Source organism: Chrysochloris asiatica, unplaced genomic scaffold (genome assembly GCF_000296735.1).
Source record: "Chrysochloris asiatica unplaced genomic scaffold, ChrAsi1.0 scaffold00028, whole genome shotgun sequence".
Lineage (NCBI taxonomy): Eukaryota > Metazoa > Chordata > Mammalia > Afrosoricida > Chrysochloridae > Chrysochloris > Chrysochloris asiatica.
In genome coordinates this window covers 4,269,290-4,296,362 of record NW_006408546.1, presented here as the reverse complement: position 1 = coordinate 4,296,362, position 27,073 = coordinate 4,269,290, and the positions used below count along the sequence as shown (strand labels likewise).

The 27,073-nt window shown below is 42.2% G+C and overlaps 2 protein-coding genes across 2 annotated transcripts in view; one reads left to right on the top strand and one right to left on the bottom strand.

Annotated features, from left to right (window-relative positions):
- The window catches only part of NEK11 (NIMA-related kinase 11), a 436,844-nt gene extending 432,450 nt beyond the window's left edge, over nt 1-4,394 (bottom strand). Inside the window, exon 1 of the mRNA XM_006846637.1 lies at nt 4,225-4,394. Within this exon, the coding sequence (XP_006846700.1) occupies nt 4,225-4,394 (170 nt within the window). The remainder of the gene's footprint in view (nt 1-4,224) is intronic.
- A 9,377-nt stretch (nt 4,395-13,771) lies between these two features.
- The window catches only part of ASTE1 (asteroid homolog 1 (Drosophila)), a 19,363-nt gene continuing 6,061 nt past the window's right edge, over nt 13,772-27,073 (top strand). Inside the window, exons 1-2 of the mRNA XM_006846636.1 lie at nt 13,772-15,046; nt 22,480-22,690. Of these exons, the coding sequence (XP_006846699.1) occupies nt 13,772-15,046; nt 22,480-22,690 (1,486 nt within the window). The remainder of the gene's footprint in view (nt 15,047-22,479; nt 22,691-27,073) is intronic.

Sequence of the window (27,073 nt, the reverse complement as noted above, 5' to 3'; positions counted from 1 at the left end):
TCATAGCGACCCTGTACAGGGTTTCCAAGGCTGTAAATCTTTACAGGAGCAGAAAGCCTCATCTTTCTCCCGTGGAACAGCTGGTAGTTTTGAACAGCTGACCTTGCAGTTCGCAGTCCTGATTCTTAAGCACTATGCTACCAGAGCCCCTTGTATGGACAGTGGGTGATGCTAATTAACATTCTTTACTTACAAACTGGAGTCCTGGTGTGGTGCTGTAGGATAAGAACTTGGCCACAAGGTTGATATGAACTGCAAGGCTGGTAGCTCAAACTCACCAGTCACTCCTCAGAAACGCTATTCAGGGTCGCTATGAGTCACAACTGACTCGAGGGCACTTAATAACAACTTGCAAAGTGGAGTTTCAAGGGGGAGAGGGAGTTGAATATGTAAAAAAAAAAAAAGATTTCCTCTGAACATATATGCACTAGAACAATCACTGATGAGCTGATTTCTTACACAACTAAAAGGTCAACATTCTGAGGAACAAATTTCTTTTGGATGGTTCCGGAAGTGCCAAAAAGGGCCCTGGTGGCACAATGGTTCATTGCTTGGCTGCTAACTGAAAGGTTGCAGTTTGAGTGCACCCATAGCACAGCACAAGGGATAGACCTGACAATCTGCTACCTTCAAATTACAGCCTGGGAAACCCTAAGGGGCATTTCTGGTCTGCCCTGAAGGACCACTATGAGTCCTAATCAACTCAACAGCACAAAACAACAAGACACAAGTAAAAAAAAAACACACAAAAAAACCAGATAACAAAATTGTTAGAATCTCAAGAAAAATCCTTGAAGAAGTTTTTTAAATCACTAGGCTTTCTGCAAAGATTTACAGCCTCCGAAACCCTATACACGGTTGCTATGAGTCAGAACCGACTTGATGGCACTTAAGAACAACAATGATCTCAGTGCCTTTTTGGGAAATTTTTCTCTCTTAAAAATGGAATGCAAAATAAAAGCATCCATCTAGTAGAGTTTCAACTGCAGTTATTAGGTAGTGATTAACTAAAGTTATATTAACTTCCTTTAATTATTCCTTTAATCTTGATTGCTTAGAAATAAGATTGGTAGTGGTGGTTACGTATGACCCCACGTAGGGTTTCTTAGGCTGTAAATCTTTGCAGAAAGTCATGTGATTTAAAAATGTGAAGATGAGCAGAAAGCCTCATTTATCTCCCAAGGAGCGCCTAGTAGATTCTAACTACCGACCTTGCAATTAGCAGCCCATCTCGTAACCCACTATGTTTCCAGGGCTTCTTAAAAGTAAGATAAGTGTCAGCTATTATTGAGAGACAATTATGTGTAAGGTAATGTGATATCTATATATAAATAGGTACCTTATTTAATCCTTATCAGAATCCTATGAAATAGTATGCTCATTTCACACATGAGAAAACTGAAGCTCAGATTGTTGTTAAGTGCCACCGAGTAGCTTCCGACTCATAACGTCCTGTATAAGGTTTCCAAGGATCGGCTGGTGGGTTTGAACCACCAACCTTGTGGTTAGCAGTCCAGTGCTTATCCTAGAGTGCCACACCAGGACTCTGAAGCTCAGATTAGGAACTTGCATTAAGTTTAACCTCATAGTTCGGAAACTGTCCACTTTGAAAGCCCATGGTCTAAACCTTGATACAGCACTGCCTCTCTTCTAACATTCTAAGATTTTGTGAGAAACCACATGAATACCCTTCACAATGTTAGCACAGAGTTCCAAAATCAAATCCATGTTGGGCAGGTAGGAGATGGTTTCAGAAACAATGAGAGGCAGGACTGTGGTTCACTGGAGAGCCCAGCATTTTATCTAAAGGGCTACCCAGATGCAGTTAACAATAATGGTCAAACAGGCACCAATGTTAGCAAATGTTACCAAATATTTTGACATTTTTAGAGAAGATGCAAAGCTCAATTTTTACGAGAGCTGTCCTTTTTTAAATACTGGCAACAAACTCAGATTTAAAAAATAAACACTGTGCAGGCCAAACAAAACACATCTGAAGGCTGAACGTGACCACCAGTTTGTACTATTTGAGAGATTCTGATGAGTTCTGAGAAATTCAAGACTAAACCTTCTGGTGCCAAATGATTTGCCAGTTATCCTGTTGGATTCATTTCACACACCTAGGCTTCATCTACAATAGCCCTACTGGCACACTGGTTAAAGTGTTCAGCAGCTAACCGAAAAGTCAGCTGTTCGAACCTACCAGCTGCTCTGCAGGAGAAAGATTGGCACTCTGCTTTTGTAAATATTGACAGCCTTGGAAATCCTATGGGACAGCTGTATTCTGTCCTATATGGTCACTATGAGCTGGATTCAACTTGACATTGTGGATTTCAGCTGCTATCTCCAGCTTAACTCACATGTGGTAAGACTGGTCTGGGTATACAAAGGATCAACAACAAATCACTTCCCAAACCAGTCCCCTCGTCTCTTGCATACTCATTCTCTGTCTCTCTTTCTCTGTAACTCACACACACAGTACACTCTCTGTCATCTCAAGTGTGAAGCTTTCAGGTTTGGCCTTTCTACATCTTGTTTGTTATCAAGTGTTTAGCCCTCCTGTGAACTACCTGATACAGTTCTTCAGTGTGTTTTTTACAACTCCTGGGTCAGATCTTGGTCTTAGTTTCATAGTTTCCCTAAGGCTCTCTGTGCTTGTCAGAAATCTGTCATTCTGTTCTAAATGGCTGCACGCACATTGCTGGGATTCAAGGGGAAAGTCCTTTCCAATCAGAGTCGTAATACACGTCCTAAGGACACCAAGACGGCGGCAGGCCTCTCACCAATCTTCTCCTAGAAACTGAATGTGGCGCTGTATGATAAGCACTAAACTATAAGTTCCGTTTGATCCTCAAGGTTGGCAGTTCAAATTCACCAGTAGCTCCTTGGAAAACCTATACAGAATTGCTCTGAGTTGGAGCTGGCACTTAACAACAACACCAATTATAATTTTAAACATTCTGGACCCAGAGACCATTCAAAAGGTTGATTTAAAAAATACAAAAGTTGCATCAGTTACATTTACCTTACAATTCCTATGACAAGAACAACTATTTCCCACACTGATTTAAAACCCATACTTAAATACCCAATTGGCAAAAGCTGGAAGAACTTGCAGTAGCCTGAAATTCTCTTATTATGGGATAGAACTTGGTCTTGTAACGTTAAGGGCTGATGTTTATCTTAGTCATTCTTTCTTCTTTCTCTGTCTACGTTTCTTTGCTTGCTTATTTTTTTTTTTTTAATTTATTTTTGGAGGCAATATACACAACCAATACATCCAGTCACAATTTCTTCCTGAACAGCTCCAGAATTCGATAATATTGGTTATACATTTACACTGTGTCACCCACTCTTCTTACTGTCTCTACCCATACTACTTCCTCACCATTCATTTAGGCTCTCTGCCCTTGAAAGTTCTCATCGCTGCTTTACATGAACTTGTCAGTCAGTTGAAGCACTCAAAGAACATGCTTCATCAGAGCACTCACTACTTCGGTGTTTCCAGTGTCCACGTTTCTTAATCCGACTTGAGTTCCAACTAACTTTTCACAGCAGGAAACCCAAAAAGCTTTAAGCTGAAATTCAAGGTTTATTCTCAACTGTCAGAGTCATCTGTAAAAGACATACTACCAGTCTTAAGAGTTTTTCTCTGTTATAAAAGTCTATAATCCTATCAAAACCTAAACAAAGGAGGTCTTAAAGGAGCACTCAGCATGTAGGAATTTTAAGTGGAGCCCCTGTTTAGTTTAAGTATCTAATTTGAGGGCTACCTACAAACTTTGAAAATCTCCTTTAGAGTTCCATGAAAAAAAAAAGCCAAAGAAAAGTAGCGCCATCTTTCCATTGGTACTCTCTATTCACCTCAAATGTGAATGAGCAGTTGTTTGCATTTCATATCCTTGCTAAATATGCAGTCATTATAAACAATTCTTTTCTTCCCGTCCCGGTAGATCCAATCACATGAAGGGGAAGCAATGGTAGATTTGAGGCTGTGGTAGACATAAAAACCTCGTTCTCCTCTCTAGGTCACTTGGATACTTATTCACCTGCTGAAATGCCTTAAAACCTTAATGAATAGACCAGCCAACGAGGTTTTCCTATCTTTTACTAAATTCTTGCTTAATGAAAAGATCAAAGTGGACACCACTCCATGTGTTTAACCCAAGAGCTGCACACAGAGGGCAACCAACGTAAGATGTGTATAAAAGCACTTTTACTTACAATTCCTCTCCTTGTTTAGCTTTCCTGTCAGAAACCAGATAGACAGTCCCAAAACTTCCACTGCCAAGTTTCTGGTGAAGCACATATCTTCCTGCCATCAAGGTCCTCGGATAAGTGGGCACTGCTGCTGGTACACTCACAAACTTAGCAGTCTCTTGGAATTTCAGCATTGCTTCAAATAAGAGAGAAATGGTTTATTCATTTATAAAGACTTAACATTCAGTTCGCCTGAGAGATGATCTGGAGCCCTGCTAGCACTGGACGATAAGCACTGGACTGCTAACTTGCAAGGTCAGCAGTTCACACCCAACAGCCACTCCGGAGAAAGTTGAGGTTTTCTGCTCCCATAAACATTTACAGCCTCATAAACTCTATTCAGGGTCACTGTAAGTAGGAACTGACTGGATGGTACCTGACAACAAGAGATGGTCAAATTCACCCTAACATTCACCCAGGAATTCTGAGATTAATGCCTTGAAGGTAAAAAGTCAAGAAATCAGATCTAATGGATGCCGAGCTATTACTAACACAAAGTGCAGGTTGTTGGCAGTGATACCTGTAGTTAAATTCGCATATTAAATGACAACATACTGGCTAAGTTTAACAAGTTTAGAGGAAAATGTTAAGAGGTAGGGTGATACTGTAGACTTCCAATAGAAGGCAGTCTTTCCCAGGCAGAAAAGCCTTCCCTTGTACATCAGAATCTGGCAAAACTAAATTACAGCCAACTTTTCACATAGTTCTGAGATGTACCTGCTTTACAATCAGTGATGTGTTTAATGGGGATCCCCGTGGCTCTGTAGCATAATCACTGGACTGAAAACCACAATGTCAGTGGTTTGAGCCCAAGCAGCTCAGTGAGAGAAAGATGAGGCTTTCTGTTCCTACAAAGACTTACAGCCTAGAAAACTCTATACAGGATCAGAACCGACTCAATGGAACAATAACAATAATCTAATATTTATACTCCCGACCTACTTAGAAAAATCCAAATGCAAAATTATTATCAGTTCCTTAAATCTATACATTTTCAATGAACTTTGTTTGTTATACTCTCATTCCATTTTATGTTTTGATTCACAAATAGTGAGTTAGGATCAAACCTGAAATTAGCATAATGCTGGCTCCTTTTGTGTGTGTGTGTTTATAGATTTTAAACTATGGCTTTTGCATTGATTAGAATAGCTGTGAGAAAGGAAAAGGAATCAGAGTGATTTTTTCCTGTACTAAGCAAATTCTGGTGTGGCACTGTAGGATCAGCACTGGCCTGTGAAACACAAGGTCAGTGGTTCAAACCCATCAACTGCTCCTCAGAAAACTACACAGGGTCATTATGAGTCAGAACCGATTTGATGGCACTGAACAACAACAAAGTCAATTCTGATTCTGTTTTTTGAAGTATCTATTTTACATACTATGTATAATCTTCCTGGATTAGAAACAATACATTTCCCAAGTGGTTTGAACCCAAAATTGCATTGTTATGCTAAGTGAACATAAATGTAAACTATGTAAGTCTGTAATTCCTCAAAAAAGTGTAAAATGCAGTGCAGAGTGTGGAACCCAGAACTATTGCACATGAGTATAAGCACAGTAGAATCACTTTTATTTCATCAAGATATAAATTGACTTGATACTAATCATGAACATCAGGTTTGTATATTGCATCTATATGAAAACCTGATTTTAAGTTGAAGACTGCCTATACCCTGGATTCAAGTTTCCATACTCAATAATTTCAAAGCTGTAAGACAAAAACATATGGCTTATGACAATAAAACAAGGTGTCATCTATGTATTGGCTTCACATGGTGGTGGCAAGTGACCAAAAAACCTCCAGGAAGGGTGAAAATAATCCTCAAAGTAGAATACAAACAAGTAAACAGGGTTTTCCTTCTTGAAGTAATATACTTTATCAGTTACATTGTACCAGATGTCAATAGATTAATACCCAGCTTTATTGTTTTTTTAAAAGAAGAAACCAAATCACCTGTGTGACAGAGTTCATGACAATACTACAACATTGGTATTGGCTTGGCACTTCAGAGTTGGGCTTATACCTAAAAAGACCAGAAAAATTAAAAAAAAATATTTGCCACTGTGAAGATCGCAGAAAATAAAATGTTGGTGAAATTTTCTACAAAACGACTGAGCAGGTCTCCAAATGCGTCTTTTGTCTCGCTTCCTTCGCTTGCATAAAAGTGACGCATTCTGATCAAATTAATCTACTCAGTAAAGTGAATGGACTCATAGCTTTTTCCATCCACAAGGACGCTTAAACTCACTCAGCAATTTTCCCTATGCCAGAGATTAGAGCAAGGTTCCTACTTAAGGAAAGGCAGAATGAGAGTAGCCAACTCAGCTTTCCTAAGAAGTTCCAGTTTCCCAGGGGCTACAAAGAGCTCTGGTAGCGTAGTGGTTACGAATCGGGCTGCGAACTTTAAGGTCAGCGGTTCGAATCTACCAGCTGCTCTGCGGGAGAAAAATCCGTAAGGATTTACACCCCTTGGAAACCCTATACAGGGTCGCTATGGGTCGGAACCGACTCGACGGAACTTAACAATTGTTGATTTAAAATGTCTGCTGGGTTAGACACTGTGAGTCACTCATTGCACTTAACAACAATTTACATCAGCAGGGCCTGGGTACCAGAAGCACACCTTCTCTATACTTGTTTCCCTAGTGCCTGGCATCATGCCAGGTAAACAGGAGGTGTTCATCAAACTTTGTTAGCATAAAGAAGTATTCATTAGACTAATCACCATCAAGAAAAAAAGTTAAGGAAACTGGATGGGTTCCTCTAGAAAGCAGCAGAGATTACTGCTTTAAGCAAACTGACCCCTTGAAGGTGAAGCTGGCTTGTCTGGGGCAAAAGAGAGGAAAAGGGAGTTTTCATCACAGTTTGAAAAGAAAAATATCGAATTGCTCTCTTCCCGATATTAATAAACGAGAGGAAGATTTGAGGCCGGATTATATTGAAGTAGAAATCTGACCTTAAAAGAAAACTACATTAAAGTAAAGCGAACAATTCCTTGCCTACCCAACATTTCCCCCCACCTCAAATTTACATTTTCACAAAGTGGATTAACGTAAAGTGGATTAACGTATATCGAGGGGCACCAGAATACTCCCCGACCCTAGAAATGAGCCCTGGTCGTGCCCTGGGTAATGAGTTGGGCTGCTAACTACAAGGTTGGCAGTTCAAACCCGCCAACCGCTTCCAGAAGAAAGATGAGGGTGTCTGCTTCCGTAAAGATTCCGTCTTAGATACTCTATAGAGCAGTTCTATCCTGTCCTAGATGAATCGGAATCAACTTGAAAGCAGTGAGTTTGTATTTTTGAGTTTCAAGCCAGATTTGGGAAGTAAGGAAGCTTCGGATGGAAGCCCAGAGATGTAAAGCGAAGCGGTCACTTGGCCCCAAGGGGCGCCGTTCGAATTACCTTTTCCCGTCCTGGGTGGAGGAGCGGTGGTCCCGTGGGTCTGCCTATTGCCTCAACCTCAACACAGGGACAGCAGCACTAGACAAGCTCAGGAACCATCATCGGCCACGACTGTTTAGCGTCGTCGTCAAGGAAACAACGTGGTGCATGTTGGGAAGTCGGGGCAACGAGTACCCGAACCGGTTACTGAGGCGGAAGTGGCCGCAGAGCCAAGTGGGCGGGAGAAAAGAGCTGCAGCCATTTTGGGGAGTACTCCGCTGCATTCCTTAATGGTCTTTACCTCCAAGCCTGAAAGCACCTTCCTTGCTAATGCATCCTGATGCTAAGGGCTTCACTGCTCCTACAGAACCGGGCTTCCCAGTGACGTCATGCGCAGAGACTTCCGGTTCCCGCCTTTGGGGCTGGATTCTCTCGTGTTGGGCATCTAGTCCTCGCTTGGTTCCTTCCGGCCCCTGATGGAGGAATTGTTTCTCTGCGAGGACGGAGTAGGTGGGATCTGCTTCTGGATTGGTGGCGGGCTGTGAAGGTTGGGGTAGTGCTGCGTTGAGTAACTGTTTTTGAGTATTTGGATTTTAGCGTAGGAGGGAAGCTACAAAAGGTTCCTGGAAAAATTCCATTATCTTTTCATTCCATTTGCCCGCGAACTTTTCGAAGCCCTCTACTGTATGTATCCATTTTGAACACCTCTGTGCTAAGTGCTCTAGTTGGCTGAGATGCATGGACACAGTCAGCTTGCAAAACAGACTTGTAAAGAAGACACAGGATTAGAAACTGAATTAGAGAAAGTACTGGGTAGAGGGTAAGGTGATTTGGGTACAAAATGTAGTAAGAGGATGGAGTATTTTTAAAAATAAAAATAAAAAATTCATAATTGTCAAATACTGTGGTTTTTAATAAGTACAATGTCAGTATTGCTTTGCTGATCCGAATTAGAGACAAAAGGAATACATTTGACCTGTGCTTCTTGGTTCCCTTTGAGTTAAGAGGGAGCAACGTGCAATATACATTAAATTATCTAGAGATAAAATATGCAGGCGGATGTGTCAGTGTCAAGGTTGAATTTTCATCCCTGGAATGGTGTTACCCTCCTCCAAAGAATTGGGTCTGTTTGAACCGCAAGGCCGGTGATTCAAGCTCACCAGCTGCTCCTCAGAAACCCTATACAGGGTCGCTATGGGTCGGAACCGAGTCACAGCACTTAACAACAAGAACAATAAGAAGAAAGACAAGAAGCTTAGGGAAATGAAAGAAAGGTTTAGTATAAGCATAGATGTTTTTACAAAGCGAGGTAAGAACTTTGTGAAACTAGAGGAACTGGAGCCCGGAATAACATACGGCTTCTTTATATGTCCTTTTGTCAGCGGAGTGGTCTCTAATGGTTTGAGTGCCCAGGTAACCAATCCAGTGAATCGGTTCATATATGCTTTCCTTGAGTCTTGTCTTTTATTAACTTAATTTCCTTTCGCAAATAGTTTCTTCTCTCCCACTCCTTAATAAATTTCATTTCATCTTGCAAACAGTCTCTTCTTGCTGCCACCCCTCTTTTTCAGAAATTCCTCACTGTTGAGGTAGGCTTGTTTTGTGCTGAGAACAGGCGTACTTAAAGCGACTTGAAACCTCTGTCTTTCCCTATTGTAAATGGAGTCCTGGTGTGGCCCTGTGGGTTCATGCGCTGGACTGCAAAGTTGATTTGAACCACAGAGTTGGTGGTTCAAGCTTACCAGCTGCTTCTTGGAAACCTTATACAGGGTCACTATGGGTCGGAACCGACTCCACAGCACTTTACAGCAGCAGCAGCTAGTTAATAGCAGTTGTAAATACTGTTCTATTTTATATAAGAGACTTGAGCATCCATGGATTTTGATATCCAGGTGGAGCCTGGACCCACTCCTCTATAGATACTGAGGGAGGAATGTAAATAGTGATATACTGATCCTGAGTAATTCCCTATGTGGTGCAAATGTTCTCTGCCCTTGTCTATTAACCAGAACAGTGTGGTAAACTTGGAATTATAGTCCACCCAAAAGCACCTCAGAAGAAAGTCCATGACAATCAACTTCTGAAACATCAGTTTATAGAGAGCACAGTTCTACTCTGACACACATAGGGTCACCATGAGTCAAAAGTGAAATGGTTGAATGGGTGAATTGTGTGAATGAAGTTGGCCACATGCAGAAGGGAGTAAGGGTTTTGCAAGTAACTGGGCCAGATCAGCAAAGAGCCTCTCCTTGGGTGAAACTAGAAAGTTGAGTTCTTGGAGGCATGGAGCATTAGTTTTCATTACCAAACATGATGCCAATTTAAAAAAGGCCCAGAAATCCAAGGGCCTGAAGTTCTCAGACTGCTTTTCAATAACAAAAAAAAAACTGGATCCATAACACAAGCTATATATATATATATAATACATACGTTAACTGAGGCCTAACACAGTCTGATTTACTTGAGATAGATAAGGCTTTATTTTTATAGTCTGTGACTTTTTTTTTTTAAAGCTTTTTATTATGAATTGGATGAAGGCTTACAGACAAGATCATCACCTCTACAGTCAGCAAACTACATCTCCTTTCATCTCAATGATTACTATCCCCTCCCTACAACATTTATCTTACTTCCTCCCTGTGGCTCCCCATTCACAGCTTATATTTCGCAAATGAACAAGGCAAAAACATATGTATTCTTATACCACAAAAAATATATTCATTTAAATGTCCTAAGGGCACATCCTGCCAGCTAGCCTCCTGCCCACAGGCCCATAGCCATGTTCTCTGGTGTCTAGGACTTTGTATTTTGACCCCACAAAACAAATAGTCTATATTTAAAGATCTGCCTGCTGTATCTCAGTATCAAAACCAAGGCCATGGCAGCAGTAGTCTGGTGTGTCATTGTTGTTGTGAAGTGCTGTCGAGTCGGTTCCGACCCATAGCGACCCTATATAGGGTTTCTGAGGAGCAGCTGGTGAGCTTGAACTACCGACCTTGCCGTTCAAACAACTTTGCAGTCTGGCGCATTAACCCACAGCGCCACACACTTTAACTTGTATTCTTTTTGATTCTTTCAGCAGCTTCCATGCTTCAAGAATTAAAGTCATGAAAACATTGGGTGTGTGCCTTATAACACACGAGAAAAGCAAAAGAATGAAGAAGTGCTCAACCCACTTGTCTTACCTGAGAATCTAGGTAAGAATTCTGATGCACTGACACTTAATACGTTCTTTCTGGAGAGCGCTTCATAGCAAGGCTTCCAATGGTTCAGTCATGGCCAGTGAAGTAAAACTGGTATAGAGCTGAATTCTTAGAATCTGTGTAATCTAGAATAACTGGACCAGGAAAAATGATGGTTTGAAGGTCTGAAATGAGACTCGGAAGAGGTGTAGTAAGCCTTTTCACAATTCTGATGTGTGAGATTAGATTCTTGGCAGGACTGTGGAGAACTACCCACATTCAGAGTGGTGCAGTCACCTGCCATTTAGGGGCTGGGTGCGGCTGTTTCCAGCTCTTGCTCAAAATCCAAAAGGCAAGGAGAGGCTTGATGGCGACTAGGGTGGAGGTGCAGTGCAGTTCGCCGTCAGCAATCCCACAGAATACCAGGCAAAGCAGATCCTGGACAGAGCTCCAAAACTCGGAACCACGGAGATAAGAATACTTTGAAGGTTTGAAGGCCTACAGATTGTGGAACTTGAAGCTGAAGTAAAAAATTGCGTGCTTTTGAATCTGCTGGGCTGGGCTCGAAGGTCCAGAGCTGACATATTGGGCGAGACCAAACGACAAGACAAACGGGAGAGCAGAAACACCACGGAAAAACGCTGCGGGAACCCTGGAGCAAAGGTGGGCTTTGTCAGTTTTGCAGTTTTGCTTTGTTCTGATTTTCTTCTTCTTTTTTATTTTTTTATTTTTTATTTTGGTGCCTGGTTATAAGCACGTCCACTGTTTGCCCACCTCCGTTCTGGTGACTAGAGGAGGAGCCTGAGCGAGTGAACACCCCCCACCCTCACCACTGGTGGGTTCTTCTGCCATGCATGCGCACAGGTACTCAGTCCAAGAGTAGGCCCTGAAGGGAGAGGGAAACGGAAAAACAAAGCAGATGGGAGAACAATTAGGCAGGTTTGAATGGGCTAAGTGAGACAGAGGTAAAGAATGATGTTTGCACAACCTTGGAACAACAGGGTTCTGAGATACAGAGATTGAGACAGAGTTGGAATGGGGAAAGGGGGAGAATAATGTTAAGGTGCTTGGCTGTCTTTTAAATCTTGGTTTTTCTTGCATTATATTATAAAATAGACACTGGAAGGGGAGAGAAAGGAATAGCCAGAAACATCACCGTAGAAAGCTTGTAAGTCCGTCTTCTGCCTATAACTGATTGGAATACCTAAAATGGGCTACAACGTGCCTAGTGAAGGAGGCTTCCTGTGGAGCCTCTGCATTAAGACTATAGGTGGAAGCCTGAACCACATCCAGGTCTTCAGAGATGGGAAATTTCCACTTGAAAAGATTAGCGGACCAGCCTGGAGTGGCTAAAAGAATAGAAGATGCCTCTTGAAAGCAAGACCTACAGGAAAAATACAAAACAATAGAGGCAGACTGACTGTTACTACAAGAACAAGCAAATTGCTTGCCCAGGAAACATCAAGGCAAGTTGTCGGGTCCCCTTGGTGCAGGCCCCCTTCCAGGACTAAGACTCAATGGGAATACATGCTCTGATTGGTCACTACGTTTGTCGCCAAAAGGGGAAGTGAGGGAGGAGCAGCAATGAGGTGGCTAGCTAAGCCCTACAATGTTCAATAGATTTCTGTGAACCCGGGTGAAGACCTGGTTGGCCAGCAGTGTGGCAAGACCTTGGGACTCCTGGGCCCAGAGTCAGTGACATAGCCACAGAGGACTAGAGTGGAGAGTGAAGCGTCCAGTGGATAAGAAGAGAGGGCATATGCACAAGAACACTCACACTTGCAGATAATATCTACTTGACCTGGCTTCAGAGCTCAACCAGAAGAAGAAAGAAGAGGGAAAAAAGCATAATCTGATACAAGTTGATGAACTTGACCTACACCTATGGATGCAGTAGCTCAAAAGAGGGAACAAATCCTTACAGCAAGGATCATTCCCACCCTCTCCATATATAGAGGATGGGCAACTTGGACATTGGCTACCCAAAATGGGGGGCTACAAAGGCAAGAAGTGACTGGCTTACAAGCTTTCAAGAGGGAAGCTAGATTCATAGGGCATGGAGGAAGGTAGAATCTCCACTGAGTAGTATACAATCTGTCCAGGTGGGGCTGATAAAATGCAATCCAGATGGATCTCTTGTGACACAATAGTGAATAATTGTTATCTGGACTGCTTGTGAGGTTGGAATTATAAAGGTAGACACTTTTTTAGCAAGGAAGGGAGTGGCTAAGTTTTCAGCCTAAAGCGGAGATCCCTGGAACTATCAAGGGAGAAGAGCGGAGAGCGGGACCCTACCCAGAGAAGCAGTGATGCCTGAGATGGAGGCAGAGATGATGACGTGGAGAGTTGGAGCAGTTGGGGACTTTAGACATAGAGAGGGAGAGGGGCTGTGTGCTGATGATGGGGGGAGCATGGTTGTAGTGTATACCCTTTGGATGGTTGATGATGCATGGAGGGGATTGTAACCATAGCAATGAAATGATATACTATAGGATGAATGTAAAACTCATGTTCTCCCGTGTAAACTATCACATAATTCACAATAAAACATTAAAAAAAAAAAAATCGAAAGGGCAAGAGATTGGGTTGCTATGCAGTGCATACATACACAGCCCTTGTTTTCTAAGAGAGAGATTCAGTTTTTAGCAAGGCTTCAACTTCTTATTTTTCCCATCCCAATATTCATTCCAGTTCACCAGCATTCTTAATTCAGGTCTGGAGAAAAAAAAAATAATTATGTTTTAAAATCAAATAATCCAGGTCTGTTCCGGTTTCACTTCCTCCGTTATGACTGAATTGGGAAGAACTGGTTTGAAGTCCTGCTTCATACATAGCATTTGCTGTTGATTTCATGGTGCTGAAACAACCATAATTAGCATCAGTCAGAATGAACAATTGAACGTGTTTACTCTTGTTTTAATCGGGCAGTTCTTCACACACTCATCATGGGTATCCGGGGACTAACAAGTTTTCTGGAAGATCATCATAACGAGTTCTTTATTGACTTGAAGTTGCGGGACACGAAAATGATCATCGATGGCTATGCTCTTTTCTACTGGCTTTCCTTCAAGTCCGAGTTGGAGCTCCGGTATGGAGGGGACTATGATTCTTTTACACATGTTGTAGAAGACTTTTTTGAATCACTGTTTGCATGTAATATATGCCCATATGTTGTGTTAGATGGAGGATGTGACATTTCTGATAAAAAGTTCACAACTTTAAAGGATCGAGCTCAAGACAGGATCCAGCAAGCCCACTCCCTTTCTGTGGGTAGGAATGGGTGTGTGTGTCCCTTACTCACCCGGGAAGTGTTCATACAGGTTTTAATCAAAATGCAAGTCTGTTTTGTCCAGAGCTTTTCAGAAGCAGACCAGGAACTCATGACTCTGGCTAATCATTGGAATTGCCCTGCATTATCCTCAGATAGTGACTTTTGCATCTTTGACCTAAAAGCTGGCTTTTGCCCCTTGAATGGCTTTCAGTGGAAAAATGTGACCACTATTAAAGGCACACAGAACTACTATATTCCGGCCACATGCTTTTCAATTGATGCCTTCTGCCGTCACTTCAACATACGTAAAGATCTACTGCCTCTCTTTGCGGTGCTATGTGGAAATGACTGTGTCAGTCTGCCCAACAAGGAGACATTCTTAAGTAAACTGCATCTTCCTCCTGGAGCTGCCAGTCCTAAGGGGAGGAGACACCACCGAGTTCTGGGACTTCTGTATTGGTTGTCTCAATTTGCTAGCCCTGCTGAAGCACTAGTTAATGTCCTCAAGTATTTCCCAAAAGACAATCAAGAAAATGTTAAGGAGCTTCTCTCTCGTTCCATGGGCGAATACCAACAGTCCCAGGGGAAGCTGCAGGACTTCTTCCAGCATGGTGTGAATGTGTGTCCAGACTCCTTGAATCTGGGCTTACCAGAATGGGTACTAGTGGCTTTGGCCAAAGGCCAGCTATCTCCATTCATCAGTGATGCTCTGATGCTGAGACGGACCTTCCTTCACACACAAGTGGAAAACATGCAGCAACCAAATGCCCACAGAATATCCCAGTCCATCCGGCAAGTCATCTACGGTCTTCTGAATGCTTACCCATGTCTGGAAAACATGCCTGTATCTGTCAGTGAAGTGGAAAGGATTCATAGAAATATCAAAACATCAACTGTTTATGCAGTGAAGTTCCCTAAGGAGCAATCTGATTTAAGCAAATTGACTGAGGTAAGTATAATAACAGTGAAGTTTTTCTAAAGTATTTCACAGGTTATAAAAGAGCTCTGGTAGCATAGTGGTTACAAGTTGGGCTGCTAACCTCTAGATCAGCAGTTCGAAACTACTAGTGGTTCCTTGGGAGAAAAAATGAGGCTTTCTATTCCCATAGATTTACAGCCTCAGAAACCCAATGCAAGTTCGCTATGAGTCAGAACCAACTCCAAGGCACATAATAACCACCACCATCACCAAAGTGCATTCATGTTTATGAAACCAAACTTGCCGTTGATTCAGTTTCAATACAGAGTAGAACTGCCCATAGGGTTTCCAAAGCTGTCATCTTTACAAAAACAGACTATACCCCATCTTTTTTCCCAGGGGGGTGGGCTTGAACTGCTGACCTTTCAGTTAGCAGCCAAGTGTTTTAACCACTGTGCCACCATGGTTCCTTCATGTATATTATCTAGTTTACATAGCAAACTGAAGTGGATTGCTGTATTGCCCCCACTTCATAAATGATCAAGCAGGGAGCTGAATTAACTGCCTTGTCCAATATTATTGCCAGGGTGTCAATGTCGGGACTCAAACCTGGGTCTCTTAGCTCCAGATCCACCATTTCCATGGGAATTCAGTAGCCTGTGTTGTTATCTTCAGTTATCACTACTACCCTGTGGATTTGTTGTTATCAAGTGCCATCAGGTTGGTTCCAACTCCTAGTAACCCCGTATAGGGTTTCCAAGGAGCAGCTGTGGGTTTGAACCACCGACCTCATGATTAGTGGTGCAGTGCTTATCCGACAGTGCCAAGTCGATTGCAGCTCACAGCAACAACATATAGGATTTCAGAGGCTGTAAATCTTTACAGGAGCAGAAAACCTCATCTTGCTCTCATTCATGGAGCTTCTGGTGGGTTTGACCTTGTGGTTAGCAGCCCAACATTTATCTCACAGCACCATTGTGTAACTTAATTAAAAACAGAGTCTAAGATGCAAAAGCTCTGGTAGCGTAGTGGTTACGAATCTGGCTGCGAGCCACAAGGTCAGCAGTTCGAAACTACCAGCTGTTCCATGGGAGAAAGATGAGGCTTTCTACTCCCACGATTTACAGCCTCGGAAACCCTGTACAGGGTCGCTATGAGTCGGAACTGACGCCACAGCACATAACCGCCAAGATGCAAAAAAAAAAAACAACAAAAAAAGTATGCTGATAGCCACCAATGAAACTAACATTTCAGACTGTGTCAGATTTCAGTTAACATAATTAAAGTATGCTAATCAATTAATATAAGTTCTGTTGTAGGGTGTCATTTTTCATTATTTTCTTCAGGCTTTAGGTTTGTGGCATCCTAGTGATTTACTTAGCCTGATAGCTCAGTGTTTCTGAAAGTCAGGCCAATCCCTTTGCCAAGGAAATAAAATTTTCTTGGATCACCCAAGTTGACTTAATTTTTATAATATTACTTAAATATATTTTTAAATGCAAGTAAATGTAAAACTGTTTATGCTAATGATACAAATTTACAAAGCAAATACAGAAGAGCTTACAAAATCCATTGACATGCCTCTCATGGTTTTCTTAGATTCAGATAGATCAGACTCCCCTAGACTACTCTTTTTTTTTTAAGTTTTTATTGTGAGGTTTATATGGGAATACATCCGCTCTACACTTATCCTATCGTATTTCGTTTCATTGCAATAATTACAGTCCCCTCCATGCCTCATCAAATAACCAAAGGGTACACCACACAGGCCCATGCCCCCGGCTGCCAGCACACAGCCCTTCTCCCTTCCCGAGTCCAGTGTCCCCAGCCAGTCCATCTGTCCACACCATCGTCTCTGTCTCCATCCCTGGCGTCACTGCCTTTCTGGGCAGAGTCCCGCTCTCCGTTCTTCTCACTTGGTGGTCCCAGTGATCTCTGCTCCTGGGCTGTAAAATCAATCACTGTCCTCCTTTTGTCAAAAACATCTACCTCTATATTTCTTAGCCTCACAGTCAGACCTGATGGCAATTATTCACTATTGTACCACAAGAGTCTTATCCCATTTCCTTTCGCCAGCCCGGGCCCAACAGATTGGAAATCATTCACTGGTGATTCTACCTTCCCCTGCCCCATCAAGAGGGCTAGGTGCCCTCTTGAAAGCTTGTAAGCCAGTCACTTCTTGCCCTTATTTGTTGTTGTTGTTAAGTGCCATCAAGTCGATTCCAACCCATAGTGACCCTGTGTAGGGTTTCCAAGGAGCAACTGGTGAGCTTGAACCACAAACCTTGCAGTTCAAACGACTTTACAGTCTGACACATTAGCTCACAGCGCCATACCAGAACTTTATAGGTGTCCCCATTTTGGGTAGCCAATGTGTATGTTGCCCATCCCTGTCAACCCTGAGTACCAAGGGGGTGGGAGTGATCCTTGCTGTAAAGATTTTTTCACTTTTTAGAGCTACTCCATCCATAAGTATAGGCAAAGTTCATCAAATTGCAGCAGGTTACTCTTTTTTTTTTTTTTTTCCTCTTCTTTCTTCTTCTAGTCGAGTTCTGATTATTGAAGTCAGGTGAAGTGGGGACTTTCTACAAGTATGGGTGTTCTAGTGCATTTCCCCTCACTTCATATCAGTTGGGCACTTCACTCTCCACTCTAAGTCCTCTGTGGCCATGAAACTGCCTCTGGGCCCATGAGTCCCCGGGTCTTGCCATACTGCTGGCCATCCAGGTCTCCACCCAGGTTCACGGGGGTCTATTGAATGTGGTTGGGCCCAACTTGCAACTTCATTGCTGTTTTTTCCCCCACTTCCCCTCATTGGTGACCAACGTGGTCACCAGCCAGACCACACGCCTTCTCATGTATTCCCCCTGAGTCTCGGTCTTGGAAGGGGGTTTGCTCTGAGGGGTCCTGACCACTTGCCTTGATGGCTCCGGGTGAACAGCTTACCCATTGTTGTAAGAATCAATCAGGCTGCTGTTATTTCAGTGTTTTCCTGCCGGTCCCACACGCCACTCTTGATGGTACCAGTCTACTCACAAGGATCTAGAAGAACAGCCCAGCATCCTTCATTGCATAGGACAGTGCCTAACAGCAAAGAATGAGCTAGCCCAAGGAGTCATTAGTCCCGAGATTGAAGCCCCAGCCTACAGAGCTGCCCAGGAACTAACCTCTTCAGTCTGTTTGTTAGTGGCAGCTCAGACCTGAGGCGATGAGACTGACATCATAGGGCGCTTCTCTGACCCTGGGGAGTGACTGCTAAAGGGGTCCCCATGTTCATTTGGAGTGATGAAAATGTTCTGGATTAGATGGTGGTTTGTGATGGTTGTACAACATTATGAATATAGTAAAAACACCAGAACCCCACACTGAACAGGTGAATTTCAGGTTATGTGAACTGTGTTTCAGAACTGGGGGATAAAAGCTTGATTGACTTAGAAGCCTCATTCCCCACAGGACCAAATCTTCCATGTAACAATTCCATAGCTAAGCTATCGAGGTCCCTCCAAGGAACATGCTTAATTATAGGAGTCACTGTTCAGGAAAGCCCTAAGATACAGTGTTCCCGTCAGATGTTTATTTATATGTAATTCAAGTCTTGATACAATTTTATAAGAGTCATTATTATCATACTTTAGTAAGACAACTCACCATCTAACTTCCATGGGTTTCCAGGGTTACAGAGCTGGTAAGGTAAGCATAGATCAGACTCTCAAACACAAGCATTTTGTTAGCGGTTTACTTGCATGAATGAAATTTTAATTAGCAACATTCTAAAGGGTGTTTTGCTGAAATTAAATTTCTTCTCATAAGTGGTGCTGGGTCATGGCATTGATTTTATTTTGTATAGCTTTATTGAGGACTAATTGATGAACTGGGCACTTTGATGAGCTGTGGTGTACCTATACATCTGTGAGTCTAACCCACAACTAAAATAATTCCCTCGTCCCTCTTTGTAATGTATCCCTTCCTCATTGACATACAGAAAAGTGCACAGGAATTGTGCAGCTCCATGAATTTTCATAAACTGAACACATCCAGCATCAGATGAGGAATCATGACTAGCACCCAGATTTCCTGACTGGCCTGACCCAGCCACCTCTCCCTCCCATTCTAGTCCCACCCTGTTCTGACCTCAGTGTGGTTATACTTCACAAAAATGGAATCAGACAGTGCAAGTCTTTTTTCGTGTTTGGTCTCTTACTTTTGAGACTGATCCATATCTGTGTATTTGTCATTCATTCTCATTGCTGAATTTTACTATATGAGAATGGATCTACCACCATACAGAATAATTTTTCCGTTCTGTAGCTGGTAGGCATTTGGTGGGTAGTTTCCAAGTTTGGGCTTTTGTCAGGGCTCCTATGAACATTCTGGTTGTGATGTTGGTTGGTTATGTGTCGCTGAGTTGGTTCCCTACTCCCAACAGCTCTGTATGGGGTTTCCAAGGCTGTAAAACCTTATGGGAGCAGAAAACTTCATCTTTCTCTTGTGGAGGGACTGATAGATTTGAACTGCTGACCTTGTAGTTAGCAGCTCAGCTTATATTCCACTATACTACCAGGGCTCCTTATGAACATTCTAGTATACATCATTTAGTAAGCATTGGTCACATTTCTATTGCATTTATAAAAGTGAGCTTCTGTATCTATATCTCACCTAGGAGTGAGATTGCTGGGCCGTAGGATGCACTTAGGTTCAGCCTAGAAGAGTTATTGCCAGATGGTAGTGCAAATTGGTTGTAGCAATCAGTATTCTCAGCAGCAGCATAAAAGGGTTTCATGTACTGTACACCCTTTCCAATACTGGAATTTTCTATCCTTAAAGCTTCGCTTTTCTGTTGTGTAGTAGTATCATTTGTTTCCGTGGACATGTAGTGGCTTTAATTTGCATTTCCCAGATGAGTAATTTGAAGACCTTTGCATATGTTCACTGGCTGTTTGGAGACTCTGTTATGACAAGTTTCTGTTCAGTCTTTGCCCATTTTTCTACTGTGTTGTCTTTTTAAAAATTTGTTTAGTTCTTTGTTAAATAGCATGTATTACAAGTAACTTCTCCCATTCTGTGATTTATCGATTCACTCTACAGTATGTTTTGATGAACAGAAGTTCTTAATGGAGTCCAGTTTACATTTTTATTACTTAATAGTTACCATTTTTGTGGTCTATTTAAAAAATGACTGGTGTGGCTTTGTAAGATAAGCACTCAACTGCTAACCACAAAGTCATTTGTCCACACCCACCAGGTGCTCCTCAGAAACTCTATACAGGGTCACTATGAATTGGAATCGATTTGATGGCACTGCAAAGGCACAAAAATGCCTTGCAGTGTTTATTCTGAAACACTTTCACATTTAAATGTATATAGTCTTTGTAGGTTTGATCTTTTCTTGAGTGGTGTGAGGTGCAGTCAGGAAATCAATGTGAATTACACCCCTTACTAAGTAGAGAATCTGCGTATTCTCAGAGTAGCGTGGAACTTTAGTTTGCTCTCTGCTATGATGGCTATTTAGCCTCCCCTTGACATGAACTTACCAGTTCTGTATTTTAGCCCAATGCTGTTGACTCTTAACTAGCCCCTGATAATTCTAAGTGGCACCAGGTGTAAATATGATTCCAAATACAAATGCTGGTACAAGCAAGGATACCTTGTGGATGTATCCAGTCACGATTCAGTGTTTTTTTCTTGACGTGCTTTTGTACTCTGTGCCACTTGATAGGAATTTTATAGCCACTCATTTGATTCCCACAGTAGCCCCCAGGGGTAAGGTCTCATGTGGATTCTGTGGCTGCAGTGGACAGAGCGCCATTGAGTGAGGCAAAGAAAGGGGAGTTTAGTTTTAAGGAGACCTGGAAGTGGATCATTCTTGGAAGTGAGGCAGTGGCCAAGAGCCGTTTCTCAGGGTGCCTGTGGATCTGGCAGCTTCCTCTGTAAGCATGTACCTGTACTCCCCCTAGAGGAAGAGAACGCAATTGCCACACAGATTGATGACCTAAACAGCTTGTCAAAGGTTGTGAGCAGAGGAGTTCCCTTTCTGTTAGTACCTGAAAGAGGACTTCCATTAGAGTTAGAATTTAGCTCCACAATTCAATAAATTAAGCACATTATATGTCAGAAAAGGACTCGTGTATTTTCTTAACCTTTACTTAAGTGTATTTTTCTACCAGTTCAGGAAGATATAAAGACTAATTTTACTTTATTTAAATAGTTAATGATATTTAACTACTTAGGGTTGATTAACTCTTTTGTAAAGTACTTTGTATATTTCTAATTAAAACAAACTTTATCACTATCATTATATTATCAAAACAAGTCTTTGGACCTTCTACTATTTAATGCGCTAGTGCATTGATGAAACCAACCAGTTTGTCAATTTTGACAACACATGTTTTATTTCAGGTTAACATCTCTATTATGAGCTCTTGCCCAAACTTGACACCTAACTAGCTGCTAGGTGTTGAGAAATGTGCCAGCCTGTCTCATCTTTCCAGAAAGTTAACAAGAAGTCCTTTTCTGGCTGTGTGCTGAGACACTAGGAATACAACTATTATTTTTTTCTCTTAAAGTTGAATTGTAAAGTCCTCCTGAAGGTACCTGTTAATAGGCCTTGTTTCTTTATAAGAGTATGTGTGACCTTGTGGTTTTGAAATACTGAAGATTCACTTCATTAAAAATATTTCAACAAGAAGCCTGAATCTGTCATAGGTATCTACTTCATGGCCTTTCTTGTATTTCGAGCACCCTATAAAGCATTACGTAAAGATGAGTGTGGCAGGTAACTGCAAACACAAGGCAGGACATCCTTCATACTCACATGTCCCTTAAATACACCCTTAACCTCTGGGCATCCTGGGGCAAGAGAACACAAAGACAAAAAGAAAAAAACAAACATTCAACCTGGGAAGGACAGGAGGCAGAGCCCAAATACTGGGCTATTTGATGTGCCACAAAGGGTTTGCATAAACTAACAGTTTATCTTCTGGAGGTGAAGAGGAATGGCTTCATGGAGAAAGTGGGTCCTAAGCACTCACTGGCAAGTTAAGGACAGGGTCCAGGAACATAGATCTTCATTTCTCTTAAGAGGACATCTGAGATGCTAAGTAAAATGCAGATTTCTATGTTCCTCTAGACTGAAACAGAATCAGAATTGGGGGCAGGGGTTGAGGTTGTGATTTTTTTTGTCACACTTCCCAGCTTATTTGATGTATACACTGAAGTCCAATGCTTACACGGAAGGCTGTCGTGACATAAGAAGAGGCCCTGGAGCTCTGGCCATTCAGTCAACAATATTAAGTACTCTTAGTGTTCTAAATGCTTCCAGGGGGGCTGATTTTCTCAACACACGAAGATGAGTTTTATAGCTGGCATAGCAGGGCTCATTTACATTTTCATCATGCTGGGGGGAGAGGGGGTGAGGGATGCCATTCCCCAATATAACCTGCGGGATTTTTGGTGTATATTTTTAGCTTTCTTTGGATAAACGAGAGATGCTGCTGTTAGAAACTCTGAAGGTGAAACGGATCATCCTTGAGCCCATCCCTGCTTCTCTGAGGTTGCCCATTGCTGTCAGTTGCTACTGGTTGCAGCATCCGGATGTCAAGGCCACACCACATCATGTACAGGCCTTATTGCTGGGGATGCTGGTGGGGCCCTTGCAGGCCATAATCCACAATCCTGGTAGGTATCGGGAAGCTCCAGGATTATGCTATATGCTTATGTCTGCTTGCGTGTATATACTCCAAGGTGACAACATAAAAGAGAAGGAAAACGGGCATCCAAGTATCACTCACTTGTTGATAACTATTTTTGCACAGAATATCTGCCGACAGCGCCAGGCCTCATGCTGAAGGATTTGACTAGAACCAAATACCAGTGAAGAGGTGCTGGTTCAGCCTCATCCGCCTGCTTTGCTTTGTAAAGTGTCCGACGTGTGTTTGCCAGTTGAATTTTATATTACACGTTCCTTATCCTAGCATCAACACAGACACATCATCATCATAACTTATTTAAAATTGCCCATTGGAGAAACAGTTGAGTACCTACAACTACCATAATCATTCATGTGTGTGGTGGTTTCTGCTTACATATCGGAGGCCCGGTGGCACTGTGGGTTGAGTGTTAGGCTGCTTACAGAAAGGGTGCTAGTTAAACCCACCAGCCACTCATCAGGAGAAAGCAGAGGCTGTGTGCTCCCATGGAGATTTACAGTCTTAGGCACCCTGTGGGTCACTTGTGCCTTGTCTTACAGGGTCAGCATAGGTTGAGATCCACTCAGTGGCAGTGGACCTTATTATTCCTTTTCTTCCACTGTACATTTCAGATAGTATGTAAGTAGTGACAGTAGCGAAGTCTTGGGGTGGTGCTGTAGGTAAGCACTGGACTGCTAACAGCAAGGTCAGTGCTTCAGACCCACCAGCTACTCTTCATAAACTGTATACAGGGTCACTATGAGTTGAAAGGAACTCGACAGCACTTAACAACAATGACAGTAGAAATAGTAACTTCTATTTCTCGTGAAGAAGTTCACTTTGAAGCAGTTTCATCTGTGTTTAAATGTCACATGAAGTAAATGTGCAGGCATCGGAGTTCTTCAGTTCTCTTATGGAATCACTGTCTTGAAAGGATTCTGAATGCTACAGCACTTTATCTAAACATAAAAGTTATACTCTAAAACAAGACTAATATGGCAGCAACCAGATGGCAGCAAACACAAGGTCAGCAGTTCAAACTCCCCAGCCATTCCTCAGCAACTCTATTCAGTGTCTCTATGAGTCGGAACCAACTTCACGGCACTTAACAACTACGACAACAATAACAAGGCATGTGTGGTTCTGAAAATGTAAATGGATTACAATAAAACTAGAAAATCAACTTCAAAGGTGCAGTAGCCACATTTCAAGTGCTTAGTAGCAACATGTGGGTAGAACCTACTGTATTGGACAGCACAGATGCAGGGCCTTTCCATCACTGCAGAAAGTCCTACAAAACAGCACTACTGTAGCATTTCCTTTTCCAAATCAGTTCAATAAAAGAAAGAAGTGGTGTGAACTGTCTTAGTTATCTAGTGCTGCTATCACAGATAAACAGGTGGACGGTTCTAACAAACACATTTGGGCTCTCACAGTTTAAGAGGCTAGAAGTGTGAATTTCAGGGTGGCTTCCTGTGATAAGCACTGAACTGCAAACCACGGGGTCCGTGGTTCAAGCCCACCAGCCACTCCGTGGGAGAAAGATGAGGTTTTCTACTGTGAAGTTTTAAAGCTTCAGAAACCCTACACAGGGTGGTGATGTGTCAGAATTGACACGACAATCACAAGTTCTAGGGGAAGACTTTGGGCTCTAGGAGAAGATTCTTGCCATCAGCGTTCCTGTGTGTCTGGGATTTGCTCAGCACAGGGATCCCAGGCCAAGTCCCAGCTCTTGTTGGTGGTAGAAGGTCCCTCTCTCTCTACTCTAGTCTCCACTAGCTCCCCTTACAGTGGGTCAGGGTTGTGACTTGAGTAAGGGTGTTGCATCCCACCTTAATTCTCTTACAGCATAGATCACATCAAGGGAGATTATTATGTAACTGCCAAATTACATCATTATGTTGGTGTTGGTAGGTGCTATCAAATCAGTCCTGACCCATTGCAACCCTGTGTACAACACAATGAAACACTGCCCAGGCCTGTGCCATCTTCACAGTTGCTGTTACACTTGAACCCACTGTGCCAATCCATATCATTAGGGGCCTCCCTCTTTTTCACTGTCTGTCCACTTTACCAAACATGATGTCCTTCTCCAGGGCTTGGTCCCTCCTGATAACAAATCCAAACAAAGTATGAGGCATGAAGTCTGGTCATCTTGGCTTCTAAAGAGCATTCTGATTGTACGTTTTCCACACAAATTTATTTGTTCTTCTGGCATTTATGGTACTTTTAATGTTCTTCTCCAACACAGTAACTTAAATGCATGAATTCTGTAGTCTTCCTTATTCATTGTCCAACTTTCCCATGCATATGAGGTATTTGAAAATACCATGTCTTGGGTCAGGTGCACCTTAGTTCTCAAACTGTCATCTTTGCTCTTGAAGTCTTGTGCAGCAGAATTGCCCAATGTAATATGTCATTTGACTTATTGACTGCTGCTTTCATGAATGTTGATGGTGGATCTGAGCAAAGTGAAGTCTTTGACAACTTCAGTCTTTTAACCGTTTATGTCATTTATTGGTCCAGTTGTGAAGATTTTTGTTTTCTTCACATTAGGTGCAACCCATATCAAAGACTAAGGTGTTTGATTTCCATCAGTAAGTACTTTAAGTCCTCTTTGCTTTCCAGCAAGGAAGGTTATATCTTCTGCATGTTAATGAGCGTTCTTCCAGTCGTGATGCCATGTTCTTCTTCATACAATCCAGTTTCTCAGATTATTTGCTTAGCATGAAAACTGAGTAAGTATGGTGAAAGACTACAACCCTGGCACACACCTTTCCTGATTTGAAATCATTCCATGATTCTGTTGGCACAACTGCCTCTTGGTCTGTGGACAGGTTCCTCATGAGCACAATTAAGTGTTCTGGAATACTCGTTCTCCACAGTGTTGTCAATAGCTTCTCATGATCCATACAGTCGAAATCCTTTGCATAGTCAATAAAGCAGTTACACATCTTTCTGGTATTCTGTGCTTTCAGCCAAGATCTAGTTGATACCAGCAGTGATACTCCTTGTACCATGACCTTGTCTGAATCCAGCTTGAACCTCTGTCTGACAATTCCCTGTCAATGTACCATTGAAGCAGTTTTTTAATATCTTAAACAAATTTTACTTGCATGTGATATTAATGATATTGTCCTATGATTTCCACATTCTGCTAAGGAGCTCTGGTAGCTTAGTGGTTACAAATCAGTCTGCTAACCTCAAGGTCAGCAGTTTGAAACTATCAGCTGTTCTGCAAGAAAAAGATGAGGCTTTCTGCGCCCATAAAGATTTGCAGCCTCGGAAACCCTGTGCAGGGTCATTATGAGTCGGAACCGACTCCACAGTACTTAACAACACCCTCTCTTTGGAATGGGCACAAATATGGATCGCTTACCAATCATGTAGCCAGGTAGCTGTCTTCCAAAGTATCGGCATAGATGAGTGAGTGCCTGCAGTGCGGAATCAAGTTTATTAAAAGATTTCAATTTGTATTCCATTAATTCCTGAAGCCTTGTTCTTTGCCAGTGCCTTCAATGCAACTTGGCTCTTGATCATATGCTACCTCTTGAAATGGTTGAAAACTGACCATTTCTTTTTGGTACAGTGACCCTGTGTATTCCTTCCTCTGTCTTTTAATGTTTTCTGCCATCATTATGTCCAAAGACTCCTTCAGTATTTCAAGTCAAATCTTGAATTTTTTCCTGTTCTTTCACAATGAGAAATACCGAGTATGTGGTTCCCTTTTGGTTTTCTAACTCCAGATCTTTTCACATTTCTTCTTGAGCTGCCCTTTCAAATTTTTCTGCTCAGCTCTTTTACCTACTCATTTCTTCCATTTGCTTTAGCAATGGAGAGCAACTTCCTGCGTGTCTTCTGACATCCATTTTGGTCTTTTCTTTCTTTCTTGTTTTCTTAATGCCTTTTTGCTTTCTTCCTGTATGATTTTTTTTTCTTAAATGTTTTATTGTGAATTATGTAATCATTTACATGGGAGAACTTTAATTTTACATTAATTCTATCGTATATTGTCTCATTGCAATGGTTACAATCCCCTCCATGCATCATCAACCAACCAAAGGGTATTCCCTGCAATCCTTCCCCCCCATACCCCCCAGATCTTCAGCACACGGTCACTCTTCCTCTCTGGATCTAAAGTCCCCAGCTGCTCCATCGCTCCACATCATCTCTGCCTCCATTTCAGGCATCACTGCTTCTCTGGGTAGGGTCCTGCTCTCTGCTCCTAGACTGAAAACTTAATCACTTTCCTTGCTATAAAATGTCTACCTTTACATTTCCAACCCTCACAATCAGTCCTGATAACAATTATTCACTACTGTATCCCAAGAGACCCGTCTGCATTTCATTGCATCAGCCCCACCTAGACAGA